Here is a 23,474-nt window from a genome sequence, read left to right as displayed (position 1 = left end):
TTTTGACTCCTTTATGTGCTTCTGCATTCATGAATGTGCATCTGAGGAAGCCACAGTAAATAGGTGACTTTTTCAAAGGAAAATTTATAATTAAATTTTATTATGAGAAGAGAAACTTAATTGGAGGCATCTGATGATCCAGTGATTCCTTGGATTCTTGTTCTGTGACCCAGCCCTATCCACTTCCAGAAAGGTCTATCCGGAACTTCTTGGACTTTTCCCACTGTGTATGAAGACCTGGATCAAACGTGCTACAAGGGGTGTCTTTTCTCCCAAAGTCTCCACCAAGTCTCCACCAACTGAAAGAAAGAAAATGCAGGCTTGCCATCTACCAGAACCGACTGCCCCAGTGTCTGTGTGGTTCACATCTTGTAGGTTAAGAGCCTTGAGGGAGAGTTACTGAGATACATGTAAGCTTCAAAAATAGGTATTTAGGCCAGGCACAGTGGCTCACACCTGTAATCCCAGCACTTTGGGAGGCCAAAGTGGGTGGATCTCCTGAGGCCAGGAGTTTGAGACCAGATTGGCCAACATGGTGAAATCCTGTCTCTACTAAAAAATACAAAAATGAGTCAGGGGTGGTGGCACATGCCTATAATCCCAGTTACTTGGGAGGCTGAGGGAGGAGAATTGCTTGAACCTGGGAGACAAAGGTTGCAGTGAGCCGAGATCGGGCTATTGCAGTCCAGTCTAGGTGACAGAGCAAGACTATGTCTCAAAAAAAAAAAAAAAGAGATTTTTTAAAAGTCAGGTTTATTGCCGGGCACGGTGGCTCACGCCTGTAATCCCAGCACTTTGGGAGGCCGAGACAGGCAGATCATGAGGTCAGGAGATCGAGACCATCCTGGCTAACACAGTGAAACCCCGTCTCTACTAAAAATACAAAAAACTAGCCGGGCGTGGTGGCGGCGCCTGTGGTCCCAGCTACTCGGGAGGCTGAGGTAGGAGAATGGCAGGAACCCGGGAGGCGGAGTTTGCAGTGAGCTGAGATCAGGCCACTGCACTCCAGCCCGGGCGACAGAGCGAGGCTCCGTCTCTATTGAGGTATAATTTACACAGAAACATTCACCTTTTAAAGGTATCAGATAGATTTTTTAATGTGGCAGAAGGATAGGGCTAGAATGCCATCCAAATAGATGAGGAATGAGCCCCAAACCTGCATGTCTCAAAAGAGAATGAAGGCATTGGAATGGAAGTAGGTGCCCCAGGGAAGGTATTTGCATCACTTCCGTGACCACTGGCAGGCATGAATTGAACACACCGTACCAGGGGTCAAAAGGGCCCTTAAAAACTCAGTCTAAGCAGTAAATGGAGACTGCCCAGGAGCTTGGTAACCTTGGGAGACTTGCCAGCACAGTCTTTACATCAGGATGAACAGTTCTCACATAGCATCTCAAGCCCACCACGCCCAGGGAGCCTTGGTTTGTCCATCAGTGGTGGCTGACTGCAGCCCTTTTGCAACTAATTATAAAAGACAAGGAAACCATGGGTCACTCTGAGGTTTCCTTTATGTTCTTCAACAACCCAACAACAATCCCCTGGAGGGCAGGATTCATGCCTTGTATACTTTTCCCAAGAAATGTCTGTGGGTGCTGCTGCTACCAGTGAAGACTGGGCTTTCCGATCTCCATTCCTTGTTCTTGTGGCTGGGCCACCACAAAGATGATGTCTTTGATCTCTTGCACTAGCAACTCCTACCACAGTTCCGTCATCAAAAGAGCAGGCTGATTATTTCACTCTTGCATCTTTCCCTGGCAGTTCTGTGCAGGGCTCTTTTGGCCCATCATTGTGCGGTGCACTTTGAACAAATAGGAGAGGCTGTTGCTGGAGGCATTATCTTTTGTAACAGCCAAAGTGGCAGCTGCAGGGAGGACTTCTGCTCATTGGAGTGGAATATATTTCAGAGCATTAACAGAGGCTCTCGTATTATGGAACCCCACACAGAGATTACAATGGATTTTCTTATAATAGTCAATGAAGCAAAGATACCACCTGCCCATACATGAGGCCCACAAGGGAATTTGGTCTGCCAAGAACAGTAGGTATTGGCATGAAATTGTGTGTTGGAGAAGCACTTAAGTCAGAGACTTTCACGATTATTTGCTCTTGTTCTGCTGCACTGGCTCACCAGAATAAAACCTGCAGAAACTTAAGTGGTCTTCACCATTTATTTCATTGGAAGACCCTGTAGTTGATTCCATCTGGAGCCCCTGGAGATGCTCAGAAAAGCTTTTGGCTTCTCTGCAAAATTAACTCCCAGACCCATAAAGGCAAAGAAGGTAATCCTTTTCAGTGATGTCTAAAGGAGAAGGGTTTTTAATTCATTTCAAATGCTTAAGAAGGCAACAGGGAGGGAGCATTTGAACTCCGCTGTGTAACATGCTGTCGAGGCATTTGCCTTGGCTTGGAGGATGCCCACTACATTAATCCAACGTGATCTCATTTGATTAAATTTTTTAAAAATATAAAGAGTTGAAATAAAAATGTTGGAAGATTCTGCAATTATAGAGGCCGTAAGAAAAAAAAAATGTTGGAAGATTTTCTGTTTCACTGAACAGCTGTTTTTTATATGCCTTTTCTCTAATGTTGTAAACAGTCTTATTCAAAACAGTCATAACAACAGATGCTTTATTAGAAAGGTTTTGCTTGAGGAAGCAGCTTCAGGCAGTGACCAGTGTTTAGTATGCTTTAAAGTGGTGTTTACAGTGCTTTAAGGTCGCATTTTCATGAAGTTTGTTAATATTTCATTTTGTAAATCCAAAGTCTGCTTATAGAGTATTAAGATTTATTTTATTTTATTTTAATTTTTAAAATTTTTTCCTGAGATAGAGTTTTGCTCTTGTTGCCCAGGCTGGAGAACAGTGGCGTGATCTTGGCTCACTTCAACCTCTGCCTCCCAGGCTCAAGCGATTCCCCTGCCTCAGCCTCCTGAGTAGCTGGGATTACAGGTACCCGCCACTGCACCCGGCTAATTTTTTGTATTTTTAGCAGAGATGGGGTTTCATCATGTTGGCCAAGTTGTTCTTGAACTCCTGACCTCAGGTGATCCACCCACCTCGGCCTCCCAAAGTGCTGGGATTACAGGCGTGAGCCACCGTGCCCGGCCAAGATAGATTTTAAAACAAACGTGGGAATTGAGGCATCCAAGTGGGTGTTTTTCCCTTCAGGGAAGTCATCTAAAGAGACTTTCCTCCTGACTCAGCCACTGCTCCCGCACCCTCGGACACTCACTGAAGACCATGAGGGTAGAGATTGTTAGTGACTATCAGTGGTCACCATATCCTATTTGATTCTCACTCCTGGGCACGTAGAAGACATTAGTCAGCCCCCTCACCCGTAGGCAGGATCCGAGGATGAGTTCTGGTCAACAGAAGTGTGGGTGAAGCATGTGGAATCGAGACCATCCTGGCCAACATGGTGAAACCCTGTCTCTACTAAAAATACAAAAATTAGCTGGGTGTGGTGGTGGGTGCCTGTAATCCCAGCTACTCAGGAGGCCAAGGGAGAATTGCTTGAACCTGGGAGGCTGAGATTGCCGTGAGCCAAGATTATGCCATTGCACTCCAGCCTGGGCAGCAGAGTGAGACTCTGTCTCAAAAACTAATAATAATAATTTGTAAGTCTCCAATAACTGAATGTAAGAGGGTAAGAGGGCAGAGAATGCGTTTCCTCCCTGACAATGTGTGAGTGTACACATAGAAATCTCTCTGAGAGGGAGAGAAAGAGAGAGGGATAGAGAGGAAGGGAAGGGGAGAGAGACAGAGAGAGAGAGAGAAAGAGAGAGAGAGAGAGAGATTTCATTTAGAGCTTTGTAAATCCAAAGTCTGCAGGGTAGTTTAGCACGCCGGAAACCCAGGGAAGGATCGCAGTTTGACCCCAAAGGTGGTTTGCAGGCAGAATTCCCATTTCTTCTGGGTAAGTCAGTCTTTTCTTATTAAGGCTTTCAACTGATTGGATTAAGCCTATGCACGTTATGGACAGTAATCTACTTTACTCAAAGTCTACTGATTTAAATATTAATCTCATCTAAAAATCTGCCCAGAAATATCTCAATAATATTTGACCAAATATCTGAGTACTGTGGCCTAACCGAGTTGACACATAAAATTAACCATCACACCCACAATCCCCCGATTTTATAGATGAGGATATTGAGATTCAAGGACAGTAATTCAATTGCTTGAGGTAGAATAACCAGTCTATAGCAGAGCTGGGACTTGAATCTATTGTGAATCTAAAGCTCTTGATTTTCTCCTTACACAACATAGTCACTCACTGCCAAGGGTCTTTTCACAGGCCAACTTTTACTTCTTTTTTTCTTCTATAGAATCTTTTTTCTAGAGACAGGGTCTTGCTCTGTCATCCATGCTGGAGTACAGTGGCATGATCATAGCTCACTGCAGCCTTGAGCTCCTGGGCTTCAGTGATCCTCCCACCTCAGCCTCTTGAGTAGCTGGGACTACAGGCATGCAGTCCTACACCTGGCTAATATTTTTATTTTCCGTAGAGGCAGGGTCTCTCTATGTTGCTTAGGCTGGTCTTGAACTCCTGGACTCAAGTGATCCTCCCACCTTGGCCTTCCAAAGTTTTAAGATTACAGGCATGAACCACTGCGCCCGGCCTTCTAAAATAGCTTGATCTTATTATTATATCATAAACCATAAAACTTGGCTTCAATTTTAACAGCTGGCAACATCATTTGTGATGATGTAAATATTTTTTGAAGGACTGATGATATGCTATGGGAGACATTTGAAAGGAACAGAATTTTCCAGAGCTATGACTATCAGTACTGGTAGTTTTATGTTTTTATTTTAATTATTATTACCATTATTATTATTTTTATTATTTTGAGACAGAGTCTTGCTCTGTTGCCCAGGCTGGAGTGCAGTGATGCGATCTCGGCTCACTGTAACCTCCACCTCCTGGGTTCAAGTGATTCTCGTGCCTCAACCTCCTGATTATCTGGGATTACAGGCGGCTGCCACCACTCCTGGCTAATTTTTTGTATTTTTAGTAGACATGGGGTTTTACCGTATGTTGGTCAGGTTGGTCTTAAACTCCGGACCTCAGGTAATCCGCCACCTCAACCTCCCAAAGTGCTGGCGTGAGCCACCATATCTGGCTCACAGGTGTGAGCCATTGTGCCCAGCCTGTTTTAATGATTTTTGAATAGATAATGTATGTAACAGTGTTAAGTACCTTCACACTATGTTGTTGTGCAACCAATCTCCAGAACTCTTCATTTTGTAAAACAGATAATTTATACTCATTAAACAATTCCCATTTCTCCTCCCCTTAACCCTAGGAAACTGCCATTCTACTTACTTTCTTCTTTTTTGAGATGGAGTCTCGCTCTGTCACCCAGGCTGGAGTACAGTGGCTCGATCTCAGCTCACTGCAACCTCTGCCGCCTGGGTTCAAGCGATTCTCCTGCCTCAGCCTCCTGAGTAGTTGGGATTATAGGCACCTGCCACCGCGCCTGGCTAATTTTTGTAGTTTTATTAGAGACGGGGTTTCACCGTCTTGGCCAGGCTGGTCTTGAACTCCTGACCTTGTGATCCACCCACCTCGGCCTCCCAAAGTGCTGGGATTACAGGCATGAGCCACCCTGCCCTGCCTTCTACTTTCTATCTCTATGAATTTGACTACTCTAGGTACCTTATGTAAGTGGAATCATGCAATATTTGTTTTGTTTTATGGCTGCATGTGATTTTAATACATTTATTTACTCAACATGGTTCAAGATGCAAAAGAAACTAAGGTGATACAGTGAAAATTCTTATTTGCATCCCCATCCCCAGTCCCCAATTTCCCTTCATCTGGCATAACCAATCCTATAAATTCCTTCAAATATTCTATACAACCATTTTAATTATGTATTCCTTTTCTTTTTTTAACACAAGCTGTTTTGCACCTCACTTTTCCACCTTAAAATACATCTTGGAGATTGTTCCATAGAAAGTGCTCATAGTGTTTGAAAGTATTAGAAATATTTAACCATATAATATGCAAGTAAAAATAGGAAAATCATAGTACTTAATTCCAAGACTTTGCCACAAATCAAAAGTATTCTCCCAATCCCTGTGGACAATACTGGTGTCAGCAATCCTCTCTGTTGCATGCTAGTTTACCTGCTTCCTAAGCGTTGCTCTGGTTTCTTAGCCAAGAAGAGCCTGCAAATATCTTTTGCTTCCTCTGTGAAGTTATCGTGCTGGAATTTGACCTCGTCTTGCAGAGTTCTTTGCTTTAGATCCTCTTTACTGACCTTTTCCTTGTAATCTTTGAATGGTGTTCGTCCAGCAACCATTTCATAAATGCTGCATCCCATGGCAAACCAGTCCACAGGATAGGAATAACTTACCTTTTCCATTAGGATCTCAGGAGCCATGTAACCATTGGTTCCAGCCTGTAACATCCCAAACAAAAAACAAGACAACACAGAACAAAGACATTAGGGTGAGTGCAGCAGACACTGCTGACTGCCTACCTGATACATATTCTCCTTTTCTTCCCTTGTTCAGGGAACCCTATTTGTCTGGAGTGGCAATGTGTCTAACCTATTCTTTTTGCTGCTTTCCCAGCAGCTTTGGGTGCAGCCAGGGGAGGCCATGTGATCCATTTTGGCCAATGAGATAGAGTTGGTGGCTAAGGTCATCATGAAAAGGGAAGCCATAGCTGCTCTTGATGTGGGAAAATCCGTTACCTCTCTTAGGCTCATCACCTCATCTTTAAGATGAAAAGTTCAAGTGGATGTCTGTAAGATCCCCGAAGCTCTGCCTTTTTTAAAGTTCACAGATAATAGAAATTAGATGCATATGATTTTTTTAAAGGCTGAGCACTTTATTACTAATATTAATGTTCATATATTGTCTAGTCTATGATGTTTCTTATTCTATGTGCTATGTAATAACATTAGCATCACACACACCTCTGCCTGCCTGTCTCTGCACTGAATAATTAACACTGCCATTTTCATTGAGGAAATTCCACACACATGAAATTTCATTTTACATGCATGACTATATATTACAGGCACCCTTCTACTGACAATATATGCCAAATGATCATTAGATTAAATATATATACATATTCACTTTATATATACACATACATATTTATTTCTATATATAATACATATATATTTATATATGCTTGTATGTATGATAAATTACACATAAAATTTACTATCTAAATCATTTTGCAGTGTAAGTTCAGTAGTGTTAAGTGCATTCTCACTGTTGTGCAACCAATCTCCAGAACTACTCATCTTGTAAAACTGATAATTTACACTCATTAAACAACTTGCCATTCCTTCTCCCCTCAACCCTGGGCAACCACCATTTTACTTTCTCTCTCTATGAATTTGACTACTCTAGGTACCTCATATAAGTGGAATCATGCAATATTTGTCTTTTTACGGCTGCATTGATTTTAATTCATGTATTTACTCAACAAATATTTAATCAAATCTACAACACATCTTGCAATTTTAAGGTATGTATTTACTTCAGATTTTTTTTTTTTTTTTTTTTTTTTGAGACGGAGTCTTGCTGTGTCACCCAGGCTGGAGTGCTGTGTCCTGATCTCAGCTCACTGCAACCTCTACCTCCCAGATTCAAGCCATTCTCCTGCCTCAGCCTCCCAGGTAGCTGGGATTATAGGCGCCCACCACCGCACCTGGCTCGTTTTTGTATTTTTCGTGGAGATGGGGTTTCACCATGTTGGCCAGGCTGGTCTTGAACCCCTGACCTCAAGTGATCCTCCCGCCTCGGCCTCCCAAAGTGCTGGGATTACAGGTGTGAGCCACCATGCCTGGCCGACTTGGACTTTTCGGAAAGCAATATGACACAGAGCAATGGGAAACAAAAAGTAACAAACTGTTCCTGTCTTTCAACCAGATTATCTAACTTTGGAGTATGTACCTCAAAGAGACTCAGAAGAAAGAAAAAGGAATCTATATTGAGATGTTCATAACTTCATTAATTCAGAATGGTCACAAGCTGGAAACACCCAAAGGTCCATCAATAAGATGATAAACCAGAGTATTGTTAATACCAAGGAATTTATATATGTAATGATTGTCACCCACTGATTACAACTATGCATTTCAGTACTTCAGGAAAGGTTGGAAAAGTTGGGTGCAGTGGTATGTGCCTGTAGTCCCAGGTACTCAGAAGACTGAGATGGGAGGATCCTTCAGCCAAGGAGTTCGAGGCTGTGGTGTGATAGATAAATCACAGCACTCCAACCTGGGTAACTTAGTGAGACCCTGTCTCTATGAAGAAAACATTAGGAAGTGTTGAGCTGTGCATTAGGTGTTTTATTTCTAGTTGCTTAAGTATTTTTTAATGTAAGGCTTTAGAAACATGAAATTTCACGGATAATTTCTACGTGGTTCACAACAACAAAAAAACATAAACAATCCCAAGTACTAATGAAGAGTGATTGGCCTGAACAAGAAAGTTCTGGAAGTGACTAGGGTCTAACGGGTTGTGCATGAGTCAGCATGGCACTGCTGTTTTCAGAGAAGCTGGTGTATAATTTGGGTGACCGTATGTTCCGGTTTGCTTGGGACAGTCCCGGTTTACATCTGTTGCCCTGGCGTCTTGTCCAGTTTTGCATTTGTCCAGACAAAAGAGTCCTGTAGGCGCCTCTGAGGCCCAGGATACGGTCTTACTCATCTTTGTCTCCAAATCCAGGCGTTTATCACAGGGCCTCACCTGGTGCATGCCATGTTTTTAATTAAATAACCACGAAGACGGTGACTAGATGTTTTCCATTCATTACGCAGAAAACATTTGTTGAGTCATGCCCCGCAATGAGTTGCAGGGATACCGAGACCTGTAAGGCCTGGCCCCCCCGCCCTTGAGGATTTAGAGACTGGTAGAGACAGACAGTCAGAAGGTTGATTCAATAGAGTGTGAAACACATGCTGGGGGGCCCACGGGGTCGGTGTGTGCATGTGTATGTATGTGATTGTGTGTGTATATGAGTGTGTGAGTGTGGGTGTATGAGTATGTGTGTGTATGTGAGTGGGTGTACGTGTATGTGTATATACATGTGTGGGTATATGAGTGTGTGTGTGTGTATGTGTATGTGCCAGTGTGTGTGAGTGTGGTGTGTATGTGTATATATGAGTGTATGTGTGAGTATGCATATGCATGTGTATGTGCATGTGAGTGTACGTGAGCATATGTGTATGACAGCATATGTGTATGTGTGCATGTGTGTGTATGTGAACGTGTATGTATGTGTGCCTGTATGTGTGTGTGTATGTGTGCATGTGAGTGTGCATATGTATGTGTGTATGTAGGTGTGAATGTATGTGTGAATGTGCATGTGTGTATGTGAGCATATGTGTATGGGAGCATGTGTGTATGTGTGTGCATGTATGTGAATGTGTGTATGTATGTGTGTATTTGAGTGTATATATATGTGTGTATGTGAGTGTGTGTGTATATGTATGTGTTATGTGAGTGTGTATCTATGTGAGAGTGTGTGTGTGTGTGTGTTGAGAATACTTCACTGAAGAGCCACAGTTGGCCTGAATATGACGGAAACACCTAGAAGGCTATCCAGGTAATGAGCATGTGCAAGAGATGGAGTCGGAAAAAGTGTAAGGTATTCAGGGAGCTTTAAGGAATTTGGTGTTTCTAGAATACATGATCTGGGGGATGCCACGGAGGGAGGGGAGATGGGATTGAGAAACTGTATTCTTAGGTAGCAAAATCTATTGCCAGTCTCCCTTTTCCCTTGCCCCCCTCTATCACAAAATGCCAGATGACTAAAGACAACACATTATGACTTTGCACATAGGATAGTGATATGAGATTTATTTGAGAGGTGTGCAAGCTGAAAGTGCAAAGGCTTGGAAAAAAGAGAAGTGAGTTTACTCGAAAATAAATAAAAGATGTAAGATTGATTAAATGGATGGATAGAGAGGATGGATGGATAGATAGACATTTGATTAAGCAAATCTAGTAAAATGCTAATGATATACAAGGAATATTATTTTGCCATAGAAAGGAATGAAGTACTGGCTGGCAGTGGTGGCTCACGCCTGTAATCCCAGCACTTTGTGAGGCTGAGGCAGGCAGATCACGGGGTCAGGAGTTAGACACCAAGCTGGTCAACATGGTGAAAACCCATCTCTACTAAAAATACAAAAAAAAGCCAGGGGCGCCTGTAATCCCAGCTACTTGGGAGGCTGAGAGAGGAGAATCGCTGGAACCTGGGAGGCAAATGTTGCAGTGAGCCGAGATGGCACCATTGCACTCCAACCTGAATGACAGAGCAAGACTCTGTCTTGGGGGAGGGGAGGATGGGGAAGAAAGGAACGAAGTACTGATATACATGCTTCAACATGGGTGAACCTTGAAAACATGCTAAATGGAAGAAGCCAGTCACAAATGACATGTATTGCATTATTCCATTTATACGAGGTGTCTACTATAGGCAATTCCGTAGAGACAGAAAATAGATGAATGGTTGCTTAGGTGTGGAAGTGCAGTGTAATGGAAGTGACTGCTAAAGGATATGGGATTTCTTTTGGGAGTGAAGAAAATATTTTAAAATCGATTGTGGTAATGTTTGCACACCTCTGTAAATATACTAAAAACCGGTACTTTTTTTTTCCTTGAGACGTCTGTCGCCATCTGGAGTGCAGTGGTGCAATCTTGGCTCACGGCAGCCTCCACCTCCTGGGTTGAAGCGATTCTCCTGCCTCAGCTCCTGAATAGCTGGGACTACAGGTGTGCACCACCATGCCCGGCTTTTTTTTTTTTTTTTTTAAGTAGAGACAGGGTTTTGCCATGTTGGCCAGGCTGGTCTTAAACTCCTGGCCTCAGGTGATCCATCCTCCTTGGCCTCCCAAAGTGCTGGGATTACAGGCGTGAGCCACCGTGCCCAGCCAGTACACTTTAAATGAATGGTTTTTATGGTACTTAAATCATATCTCAATAAAGCCATTAAAATGCCAATGATAAACTCTAGGTAATGGGAATTTCAAAGGTGCTTGTGTGAAATTCTTTCAACTTTGCTGTATGCTTGGAAGTTTTTATAATAGAATATGCAGAAGGGAAAAGGAGAGTGAGGGAAGGGGGATGTGATGCCCAGCTGGCTGCTGGTTCATCAGGCACAAGGGACTCTTCTGGAAGGGACACAAGAAGGAAGCACAGGAGAGAGTGGATGAGGGGGATGCAGCTGCCCAGTCCTTCCCATCTGCCGTTTCCATTGCTCAAGGATTATCCGAAGAGCTATATTGCCGGACACGTCATCCAATTGCTTAGCAGCTGCCCAGGAAATAAGGCTCCATACCCTACAGGATGATATTTCATCCAGTTCTGAAAGTGGAGGGGCAACCCAGCCTAGATGTGCTGCTGACAGAGAGCTGTCCAAGAGGGACAGAAAAGGAGGCAGTAGAGGGAATGTAGGAAGGTGCGTGAGGTTTGTGGTCCAGTACACCAATATGATGAAATTTCTCAAGGACATTCTTTGATGTGGGGCTTTTTTCATCCATGGTTCTGGCTATCATGGCTATCAGCTGGCCACTCAATCCAGAAACCAGTGGCTGTCTGTGCTGGGAAATTATGTCATACTATTTGTGTGTGGGGTGTGTGTGTGTGTGTGTGTGCATGTGTGTGTGTGTGTGTGTCAGAGAGCGAGAGAAAGAGAGTTTCAGTCTGTCACCCAGGTTGGAAGTGCAGTGGTTCAATCGTGGCTCACTGCAGCCTTCACCTCCCAGGTTCAAGCAATCTTCCCACTTCAGCCTCCTGAGTAGCTGGAACCACAGGTGCATGCCATCATGCCTAGCTAATTTTTTTTTTTTTTGGTACAGATGGGGTCTCTCTCTGTTTCCCAGGCTGGTTCTGGGGTCCTCCTGCCTTGGCCTCTCAAAGTGCTGGGATTACAGGCATGAGCAACCACATCCAGCCTCACATAGTATTTCTTTGATCATTTTCTGCCTTCCATTTTGTCTCTTCTCTTTTTTTCAGAAATATTGAACTTATTATCCTTTATGTTTCTTACCTTTTGCTCCTAATGTCCACTTCTATCTCTTATTTCTTTTTGAGGGGCATGGGGGGAGACTTCCTCTATTTTTTTCTCCAATTCTTCCATTTTTAAAAAAGTATTTTATTATGGGAAACTTCAAATAGATACAAATCAGAGGTAGAATAATAAACCCAAAGTAGTCTTCACCTGGCTTCAACAGTTACCCACATATGGCCAATATTGTCTCATCTATGTCCCTTCCCACTTCTTCTGACTATTCTAGTCATGCATCATTTATATTTCACTATGAATCTCTAAAAGATAAGGTCACTTAGAAAACACACTAAAACAAAGCACTACAATAACATTATCTCATTTAAAAAAGAATAATTATTTAATATTATCTGGACATATTTGTATACCAACTGTCCTATACACTTTTAAAAGTAAAATTTAAACTTAAATTATACAATCATTTAAACAATCATTAAACTTTTGTTTAAATTTGGATCAAATGTGGTTCATACAATGATTGTCTCTTAAATCTCTTTTATAGGCTCCTCCTCTGTCTTTTTTCCCCACCTCGCAAGTTTTGGTTGAAAAAAAGGGGCCAAACTGTAGTTTCCCACAGTCAGATTTTGCTGACTGCATTCCTGTGGTGTCATTTAACATGTTCCTCTCTTCTTTGCATTTATTGTAAACTGATGGCTAGATATAGAGGCTTAATACTTCTACTGAACTTTTCATTTTTGCCCCATGATGTTATTGATACATAATTAACATACAATAATGTGTACAGTTCTTAGATATTCAGCTCAATGAATTTTCATAATTAAATACACCCTCATAAATACCACCCAAACAAGATATAAAACATTTCTGTCTGTCCAGAAAGTTCCCTTGTGCCCCTTGCCAGTCAGTCCTCCCCACTTCTCAGGCAAACACTTTCTGATTTCTGTTACTATAGATTAGTTTTGTCTGTCCTTGAATGTTGTATAAATGGAATTGTATAGTACGTATTCTTTTGTGTCCAACTTAATGTGTTTAACACATCTTTAAGATTTGTCCATGTTTTTCTGCAAATGTATTTACATATTTTTTATTTTCAAATGTCCTTGTTGTTCTCTGAATGTTCAATTTATAGCATTTGTTCTTGTTTCATGGAGGCCTTATCTTCTCTTTAATCTCAAAAGATAATAATTATAAACTTTAAAAAACGGTCTCTTGGCTGGCCGCGGTGGCTCAAGCCTGTAATCCCAGCACTTTGGGAGGCCGAGACGGGCGGATCACGAGGTCAGGAGATCGAGACCATCCTGGCTAACACGGTGAAACCCCGTCTCTACTAAAAAATACAAAAAACTAGCCGGGCACGGTGGCGGGCGCCTGTAGTCCCAGCTACTCGGGAGGCTGAGGCAGGAGAATGGCATAAACCTGGGAGGCGGAGCTTGCAGTGAGCTGAGATCGGCCACAGCACTCCAGCCTGGGCGACAGAGCGAGACTCCGTCTCAAAAAAAAAAAAAAAAAACGGTCTCTTCTAGTCCCTGCATTGTTCCTATTTTCTACAAGTTCTCTTTTCCTCTGGTTGTTTTGGTTCTGTTTTTCATTTTGAAGAGTGCTTTTTTTTTTTTTTTTTTTTTTACAAACGACAATTGATCTTTGTCTATTCATTCATATTTAAGAGTGAAGCACCAAAAAGCTGACTATAAGCTCTGTGGTATCCAGCTTATCAACTGATGAGAGGGATCAGGTGGGATATCACCAGTCCCCACCTGAGAAGTATCAGCCTGCCTGCTTTCATTCGGGGAACTGAGATGGGAAGGAGCTGAGGGTCTCCCTGAATATAGTATTTCACTTCCCACAGCTCTTCTTTGGGCCTCATGTTCTCGGGTCCTGCTTCTATCTGGTTCTTTATGACTCTGCTGGGGTGCAGAGGCATAAAGAAAGACTATAAACAACATCCAAACGAAGTTAAGTCCGTGGCAGTCAGTAAGTTCTACTCAGCAACATTTATTGTGAGCTTGCTCTGTGTGGCACCCATCCAATGAGCACATTTCAAAGGTGAGTGACATTAAGGATTAAATTTACTAATGAGGATACTGGATAAACCTAAGTTGCTCAGTAGAAGGTGTAGGGTGAAAGCAGACAACATACCTTGCCATGAACAAAGGATTGTGAAACACATGCTGAGAGAAAAATTGGAAATAATAATGGAAAACATTATTGAGTGCTTATTCCATGCTAAATATTTTCCATAGTGCTTTATGTGAATTCCTCATTTGATCTCCATAATAACCCTATGAGATAGCGTCCATTTTGCAGATTAGGAAACTGAACCATAGAGAGGTTAAATCTTGCCTAAGATCACCAACCTAAGAATCACACACAGGGTGCATCTTTTTTTTTTTTTTTTTTATACTGAGCCTCACTCTGTCACCCAGGCTAGAGTGCAGTGGCATGATCTTAGCTCACTGCAACCTCCGCCTCCCAGGTTCAAGTGATTCTCCTGCCTCAACCTCCCAAGTAGCTGGGATTACAGGTGCCCGCCACCACGCCCAGCTAATTTTGTATTTTTAGTAGAGACAGGGTGTCACCATATTAGCTAGGCTGGTCTCGAACTCCCGACCTCCAGTGATCCACCTGCCTCGGCCTCCCATGGGGCTGCGATTACAGGTGTGACCTGTTACAGGTGTGGCCTGCCCTGGACTACATTTTTAACTACTACATTATTCCACCTCTATGGAAGTAGGTGAAGTAACTTTTTCTTATCCCTCCAAGTTCCCTTCAGGATTTCTTTTCTCCCTTGTAGAGTCCCCTTCTTCCCTCTCCCTATCTGCCCAGTACTAAGTCCTTGATCTTTAGCATTCTTGCTAAAGATGTTTCCCTTCCCCTTATCCCAGTGAATTCTCCATTCTTTGCCTGTTTCAGGCTGGCTTGGTTGCTCCACACAGCAGAGAGTTCTGGGAGATGGAACCAGACCCTGCGTCATGCTCTGCAACCACCTCCCCAAGGAAATAAGTAAAGAATTGGCCTGCCATCTTTACAGCACTGTAGACTCCCTGGTGTAGTGGAAAGAGCATGAGACAGCATGCAGGAAGGCCTTAGATTCATTCCAAATAATTTTCAGGACTCAATTCACCTCTTGGTCCTAAAGACAGAAAATGTCAGCCATGGAACTTTGAAGGGCACCACCTCCTTGAAGAGCAGAGGTATTTCACTGAGGAGAATGGAATTAGAGGCGCACGCCAGACTTTAAGCACCCACATTCCATCGCAGCCTCCAGCTGAAAAAATTAATTGCCTGCCCTTTATGCCATTTGTCTTCTGCATGTGAACTGCCTCCTCAGAGTAGGGTGGGAGGAGAGAACGCGCCAAGCAGCGTGGAGCAGGTCCAACCACGCTGACCTCTTACAGCTCAGTTTAACTCCTGCAGTTACACAGGGCCCTGTGCCTCAGTCTCAGCGGCATCAGAACCGTCTTATTCAGTGCATGTGACCAGAACTGCCATGCCCAGGGCTGTAGGGATTGCCCAAGTGTCAGCACCTCTTAGTGGAGGGGTGTGTGTGTGTGTGTGTGTGTGTGTGTGTGCGCGCGCGTTGTATCCTTTTCTGGGTTTTACCTTATTTTACTTTGGGTTTTATGGTGACCTTTCCAGACCCACACTGTAAACACCTGGTCAGGCAAAACTAAGTATACCCAGCATTGGGCGACATCGAGCATCAGACCTCACCGCGTTTAGGATGCCTGGCAGTGCCAGTGCCCCTCCCCCACCCCCTCAGGGGCAGCGGGAAGTCCTTCTAGTACAGTAATCTCAAGCGGATTGCTTAGTCCCATCAGGGCCACCTGTCACCTACAGGTGTCCAGACATTGGGGAAGGTAGACACCTTAAGGTGGGATTAAGATCCCAAGCCCGTCGGGACCTGTCCAGATACCCGCTACATTGTTCTTGCTGTTGAGTGCTGGCTTCTTCCATTGACCCTGTAGCTGTTACTCTCAACCGAACTGGCAGGGCCCAGTGGCCCTGGACAGAGTCCCAGTGTGGCTCTGGACAACCAGGAACCAGACTGTGACCTTCGCAGTGCAGAGAACAGGGAGGGGCTTCTGGTGGAGCTGAGAGGGCACAGTTCACCTCTTAACAGTTTTACAAGTCCATGAAAAAGTATGTGTGCGTGCAGGTCCTTCAAGGTCAAGGACACTCGCAACCCTCCAGCTCCCATTAAATCTGAAAACTTGGCAACCTTCAATTCCACTATCAAAAGAAATGGCCGTGTTGGCCCTTGGGGTGGCCGGGCCAGGCTGGATTAGCGACGCAGGCGGGGAGAAAGGAGCGGGAGAGGAAGCTCCGCGATCCCGGCGCGGCCAAGCACACTGCCACGCCGAGCCAGAAACCGCCCGCGGATGCCTCTTCCCCCAGCTCATCACAAACCAGATCCAGTCGACAGCACAATCCAAACAGAAGAGGGAATCAGAATGTACATCTTTTGTTTGCCGTGGCAGGAGAACTGTTGAGCAGAGGAAAAAAACAAGCTGAGCTTAGCGCTATCAGCTGTTTCCTGGGGCTCGCTCCTTCCTTCCTCCGAGGGGGGCCTGGCCGCTTTGTTCTCGTTCCCAGCTGCTCCTCTGCGCCTTTAAGCAGTGGCCTTTGCAGACCTCGGAGGAATGCGGCCCTGGGACCCCAGGGGACTTAGCTCGAGGCTCCGCCCGCCCCGCGTGCTCGGCCCCAGGCCGCAGAATCAAGAGCGCAGCAGTGTCGCGCGGAGGCCGCTCCTGCCCCTGGCTTTGCTGGGCTCGCTTTCTGCCGCCACTTCCTGGGCGGGGAGGGCGCATCCCATCAGAGGCGGCTTCCTGCTCTTCTGACACCCCTGGAAGGACACCCATTTCAGAGAGCCCACACAGGGAACCCAAAAGTGGGGTCCTCGCTATAACGCTTTTTGCAGGGATAGAGTCTGGGGTGAAATGGCTCCCACACTGGTGTTGATTTGCTGTGGTTCAGATCCCAGTTCTACCAGTTATAAGCTGGTCACCCACAGCCGCTTACTCAACCCTTCTGAGCCTCAACAGTTCTTGCCTTATGGGACTGCGATGAAGATTAAAACGGTAAAACAGATTGGGTGTCCTCCCAAAACCTGGCGCACAGCAGGCCTGCTACCACAGTAGATATTAGCAGGTGTTGTTACCATGCCTGGGTTCTGGTTGTCTCAGGCAGGACAGCTACACAAGACTCCATCAGACCGAAAGGCAGGGTATGGCACGTGGTCAAAGATTAGTACTTCCCATTTTTCACTTGAGCATGTTCTTCAAGGTGGTTTCTTGTGCTGTGAATCTCTCTGGCAGCAGGCTGAGGCATACTTTCCACGGTGCCTCTAAGATGCTCAGAAGAAAACCACAAATGAAACCTCACGCAGCTGTGAGGAAGCAGGACAACTGTGAGTGTCTGCTTGACTCAACCCAGATGCAAGCTGCTCACCCACTGCCCGCTGCTGCCGCCTTGGGGTCCTGCAGGCTCCCTGTCCCTTACAGAGAACAAAGCACAGCTGCAGAGGTCACCTGAGCAACTGCAGTGCCTGTCAGGTGAGGCAGAAACGGTTGCAACAGTGGGGATTGTGACTGAAGGTCTGGCGCTTCTTGTACAATCATTTCTTGAGTGCCTACCAAGTGGCTGACCCTTGGCTAGGCATTCATCTACCTTGTTTCTTAATCTTCTCATCAGTGCTATAAAGGCAGGCAGTATTCAGCAGGCTCAGAGAAGCAGTCTGACTTGCCTAAGGTCATGTGCAGGGCTGTGGCCAGCCCATGCGGCACGTTTGTGCCAATTAGAAGGCACTCCAAATGTCTTGGTGTGTGGAGCAAACCAGCCTCCAGTGTGACAGCAGCCCCACTCTCCCATGTAGGGGGTCAGCCTGCACATCTGTACACAGCAGCCAGAGTAAATGGCAGAACCAGGATTCAAACGCTCAAGCTCCTATCTCCTTGACCCGCAGGACCATATTTCATCAGCTGCGCATGATCTAAATGAATGCTCTGAGCTTCTAACATGTGTCTATATTAGATTAGATGATGCAGCAACCACTAGGTCCCGGAACTGTATCATCTCAGATGACAGCCCCCTCCTGCCGCATCCTGCAGACCCCCTGGCCCAGCCTCTCCTTACTCCTGTGACTCCATTAGACAATGTGCAAGCCCACAGTTCCCTGAGTACTCTGCTTCCCTCCCAGCCTTTCTATGCTCATTCTAACTCCTTCTCTTTGATTGTAATTCCAAGGCTTTTTTTTTTTTTTTTAATATAGAGCAGAGTCTCCCTGTGTTGCCCAGGCTGGTCTCCATCTGCTGGGCTCAAGCGATCCTTGTGCCTTGGCCTCCCAAAATGCTGGGATTACAGGCATGAGCCACCACCCCTGGCCCCAAGGTTGATTTTGTCACTTCCCTGCTGAAAACCTTTCATTGGTTCCCCAGCACCCTTGCCAATAGGTTCAAACTCCCCTTGTCCAACTCCTCCAGCCCCTAGGGCCTGGTGTCTACTAAACTCTCTAGTTGTATCATTTGTCGCCCCTCCCACCTCATGACTCCACACTCCAGCCAGCTGCAAAGCCACTCTGTTCTGTGACTGAGCCCCAGGCCTCGTGCTGAGAGGACTTTATGCCAGGGGTTTTCAACTGTGGCACTGTGGAGGTTGTGGGCTGAATATGCTTTGTGTTGGGGCGGTGCTATTTATTGTAAGATGTTTGGCAGTATCCCTGGCCTCTACTCACTAGATGCTGGTAGGACTTCCCCAGTCATGACAACCAAAACTGTCTTCAGACATTGCCAAATATCCCCAGGAAGCCTGGCAAAATCACCCCCCGTTGAAGACTATTGAGCTCTGCTGATCCCTTTACCTATCCCATGCTCCTTCCTCTTTACCTGTCTAGCTTCGTGCCTTTTAAGTCTTAACTTGGTTGTCCCTTCCTCTTGGAAGCCCTTCCTGACCCTGTGACTCCAGGTCCTCATGTTGGGTTGGGTGCCCTTCCTATGTACCCAGCTTGGGCAACCCTGATCATACTGTATTATCACTGCCCATGTCCTCGTCCATCCCCTTCCTCTCCTGGAACTTCATGAAGGCAGGCATTTGTTTGCCTTGTTCCCTGTTTAGTATTCAGTCTTTGTTTGCCTGGTTCCCTGTTTAGTACTCAGGGTCTAAGTCTGTGCTTGTGACACAGCATTATCTAACAAATCATTCTTGACACCCCATCTCCCTTAACCCCATATCCAAACCATCACTGAGGCCTATTCACTCTGAAATATTATATTGCCCCAATTCATCCACTGCGTTCTGTCTCTACTACTCCCTCTGTGGTCTAAGCCTCATCACCTCTTATCTGGATGACAAAGACCACAAACTACCTCAATCTCCTCGAATCTGTTTTTCACTTCACCGTGGTAATCTTTTCAAAACAAAATTTGAAACATGTCCCCTTCATGAAACCCTGCCACAGCTTTTCCAGTGCTTAGAGACCATCACCCAAAGTCCTTTACATGGCCCGTAATGCCTGGTTCCGTCTGGCCCCTGCCCCCTCTCCATCTTCATTTGAACCACATTTCCTCTGACAATGTGCTTTTCATTTCTTGGCTTCCTTTTCATTTCCCCTAAAGCAACGGGTACTTGCCCAGACTATTCCCATGGCCTGAAATGCTCTTCCCCACCTGTGGGTGCTACGGTGGTACTTGGCTCTAATCCCCTCTTCAGGTTCTTGGCCCCCACCCTCCAGCTGCTGGGGTCAGGCCAGTTTCCAGTGCCCTTGGACAGTGTCCTGTGCTCAGAGGCATACTTGTACTGGGGTTTAATGCTGTTTGTAATCATTCATCTTTGAATTTGTGTCTTTTAAGTGAAGTCCAATAAGCTGATGGAGCCATACTTGGAGCCTCAGCTCACACAGTCCCCCTCCTGCCACCTGCTTGCCTCCCAGGGATGGGTTCATGGCTGTTTACTTCCCCACCTCCCACTTCTAACCCCACCCTCACCCAGTGACTGTTGCCACTTTCTGCCTGGTAGGGGCCTGGACTCAGGAGCAGGGAGGGCTGGGGTCAGGCACATGCTTCCACAGGTCCAGGCGTGGGATGGAGCCCTGGGTGCCTGTGAGTATCTCCACTCACTCCTTGAGTATCCCAGAGCCTAGGGGAGTATGACATTAAATAGCAAATCCAAACCCCATGGCTGGTTGAAAAATAGAGCCTGGAAGGAGACTTATTCCTGATATTTGAAGATATTTGAAGAGGCCCTATATTTTTATTTCACAGTGAGCCCCCAAATTTATGTAGCCACACCTGGCTGGGGCTACTGCTTGATGATGGCTCACAGCTGCACCCCTCCCTGGGAACTGCCTTCTGCAGCAGGGACAGCATCCCAGGCTTCTGCCCCCTTCCAGCAGCTGCTCACGGTCACTGACTGCATCCTTAGGGATACATAAGCCTGGACCCCACCTCAATTTGGGACAACTCAGAAGAGTCATCCCAACTCCAGAGTTCCCTGAAGAATGGCTGAGGTCTTAGTCCCCCCGCCTGCTGCATTGGAGGTGAGGCTCTCTCTGCCCAGTCCTGCCTTCCTCATGGCTGTATCTCAGGAGAGCACTCCTGAGTAGAAGAAACAAACTCAGTTTCTCCCACAATATTCTCAAAACACAGACCAGTCAGCAATCCATTCTGCAGCAGATGCCAGCTGGATGTCCTCTAATTCAAATCCATTATGACACTATCTCCTGGAGATAGTGCCAGGTCACACAGGGTGAGGGCTCAGTCCCCAAGGCTGCCCCCAGACTTTGAATGCCAGTGGCAAGTCCAGGCATCCAAAACTTCTGACCCACCATTTATAAATTGAGGTTCCCACAAACCTCTCTTTGGGTTCAATTAATTTGCCCCAGCAGCTCACAGAACGGGGAAACACTTATGTTTTCTGGTTTATTACAAGGGATATTTTAAAGGACACAAATGAGCAGCCAAATGAAGAGTCATACAGGACCAAGTCTGGAAGGGTCCCAAGTTCAGAAGCTTCTGTCCCCATGGAGCTGGGGTGAGCCACACTCCCAGCACGTGGATGCGTTCTTGTTCATCTTCCTGGAAGCCTCCACGTGTTTGGCTATCAGGAAGTTCTCTGAACCCTGCCCTTTTGGGTTTTTATGGAGGCTTCATTACATAGGCACGATTGATAAAATCACTGGCCATTGGGGGATAGGCTGAAAGTCCTAACCCTCTAATCCTGCCTTGGCTTTTCTGGTGACCAGTCTCCATCCTGCAGCTTCCTAGGGGCCGCCAGTCATCAGTCAACTCATTAATATACAAAAAGATGCTTTTCACTTCAAAGATTCCAAGGACTTTAGGAATTGGATGCCAGAAAATGGGATGAAGACCAAATACATATTTCACAGTATCATTGCTCCCCAATATCTTCCATGTGTAAATCTGTCTCAGAGTCTGTTTCCAGGGAGCCCAATCTGAGACACCACCGGAACCTCTTTGCTGAGTGAATTCTTTTCCTTCTAGTATCATGTAAGTTGAATTTCCCATATGGTTTTCTTTTTGATTTTCACATATGAAGTCAAATCCTCCTTGGACAGCCCCATGTACCATGTCTTCCCAGTGTTTATCATAAGTGATATTTAATATTTATTTGAATGATTAAGTTCTTTTTTTTTTTTTTCTGAGACAAAATCTTGCTCTGTTGCCCAGGCATGATCTCCGCTCACTGCAACCTCCGTCTCTTGGGACCAAGCGATTCTCCTGCCTCAGCTTCCCAAGTAGACTACAGTTGTGTGCAACAATGCTGGGCTAATTTTTTGTATTTTTAGTAGAGACAGAGTTTCACCAGGTTGGCCAGGCTGGTCTTGAACTCCTGACCTCAAGTGATCTGTCTGCTTTGGCCTCCCAAAGTGCTGTGATTACAGGCATAAGCCACTATGCCCAGTCTGAATGTTTATTAAGTTCTATCTCCGTCACTAGACTATAAGTTCCATGAAGGCAGGAATCATGTCCATTTTCTGCTCTTCCTTCTCTCTCTCAATTTTTTTTTTTTTTTTTTTAGATGGAGTCTCGCTCTGTCTCCCAGGCTAGAGTGCAGTGGTGTGATCTTGGCTCACTACACCTCTGCCTTCTGGGTTCAAGCGATTCTCCTACCTCAGCCTCCCAAGTAGCTGGGATTACAGGCGTGTGCCACCATACCCAGCTAATTTTTGTATTTTTAGTAGATACAGGTTTTCACTATGTTGGCCAGGCTGGTCTCAAACTCCTGACCTCAAGTGATCTGCCCACCTTGGCCTCCCAAAGTGCTGGGATTACATGCATGAGCCACTGTGCCCTGCTATCCCTCATATTTAGAACAGTCCTGGCGTGTGGGAAACACTTGATACATATAAGTGGAATAAACAAGTGAGTGAGTGAATGAATGAATAAAGGCATGACTTTTGGATGAAGGAATGTTAAAAGTAATTACAGACTGTAATGAATATTTTTAAATGCCCTTGGTAGTGGTAAATAATTTAAGAATAGATTTCAGATTTCTGTAGGGGTCAAAAGTTAGTAGGAATTAAATTTGGTCAATGCCGGTGGTAATCATTTTGGTCAGGCCAAAGTGTGATCATGACTTCATGCCTCATGTGACCAGAATGCCTCTCCTATGTGGCTTTCTTAAGGTAGATCTCAGAAGTGAGCACTTACAGAAAAAAAACTGGGGAGCATGGTCACGATGGTTGTGACGTATGGAGGCATTAGCTCCCAAAAAAACATGTTCAGAGGTCTTTTAAAAATCACCTTTCCAGTATGTCTCTAGCATTGTATTTGGTACAATAGATGCTTCAAAATAAATATAATACCAAACCTCTGTCTCCCATTATCCCTCTGAATGTGAGGAGTTGGTCAGAGACTTCAAGACAGGACCAGGTATCTAAACATGTAACAAGCTTCTGGGTCACTATTGTAACCTCATTCCCATTCCTAACAAAATAGCAAATTTTAAAGACTCATGTTGCATAACACCTGAAGGTCACTGCTCACCAAATAGAATTCTGAATTTAAGAAGTGCAAGCATGATCCTCACTCCCCAATATTCCTATTATATTTACCTGGAATATTTAACAATGATACAAACTAGTTTCACTGTGTGCATGTAGATGTCAACTGAGCACAGGCAGAAGTGCTTACCACGTTTATTAAAAGTGCATGTTGGCCGGGCGCGGTGGCTCAAGCCTGTAATCCCAGCACTTTGGGAGGCCGAGATGGGTGGATCACGAGGTCAGGAGATCAAGACCATCCTGGCTAACATGGTGAAACGCCATCTCTACTAAAAAATACAAAAAAAAACTAGCCGGGCGAGGTGGCAGGCGCCTGTAGTCCCAGCTACTCAGGAGGCTGAGGCAGGAGAATGGCGTGAACCCGGGAGGCGGAGCTTGCAGTGAGCCGAGATCCGGCCACAGCACTCGAGCCTGGGCGACAGAGCAAGACTCCGTCTCAAAAAAAAAA

General features: G+C 45.3%; 1 protein-coding gene across 1 annotated transcript in view; it reads right to left on the bottom strand.

The window, feature by feature from the left end:
• GRK7 (G protein-coupled receptor kinase 7) overlaps nucleotides 1-23,474 on the bottom strand; it is a 41,067-nt gene that overhangs the window by 4,913 nt on the left and 12,680 nt on the right. Inside the window, exon 3 of the mRNA XM_023192132.1 lies at nucleotides 6,135-6,409. Within this exon, the coding sequence (XP_023047900.1) occupies nucleotides 6,135-6,409 (275 nt within the window). The remainder of the gene's footprint in view (nucleotides 1-6,134; nucleotides 6,410-23,474) is intronic.

Source organism: Piliocolobus tephrosceles, chromosome 2, assembly GCF_002776525.5.
Source record: "Piliocolobus tephrosceles isolate RC106 chromosome 2, ASM277652v3, whole genome shotgun sequence".
Taxonomy (NCBI): Eukaryota; Metazoa; Chordata; class Mammalia; order Primates; family Cercopithecidae; genus Piliocolobus; species Piliocolobus tephrosceles.
This window is presented reverse-complemented; position numbering and strand designations above follow the sequence as displayed.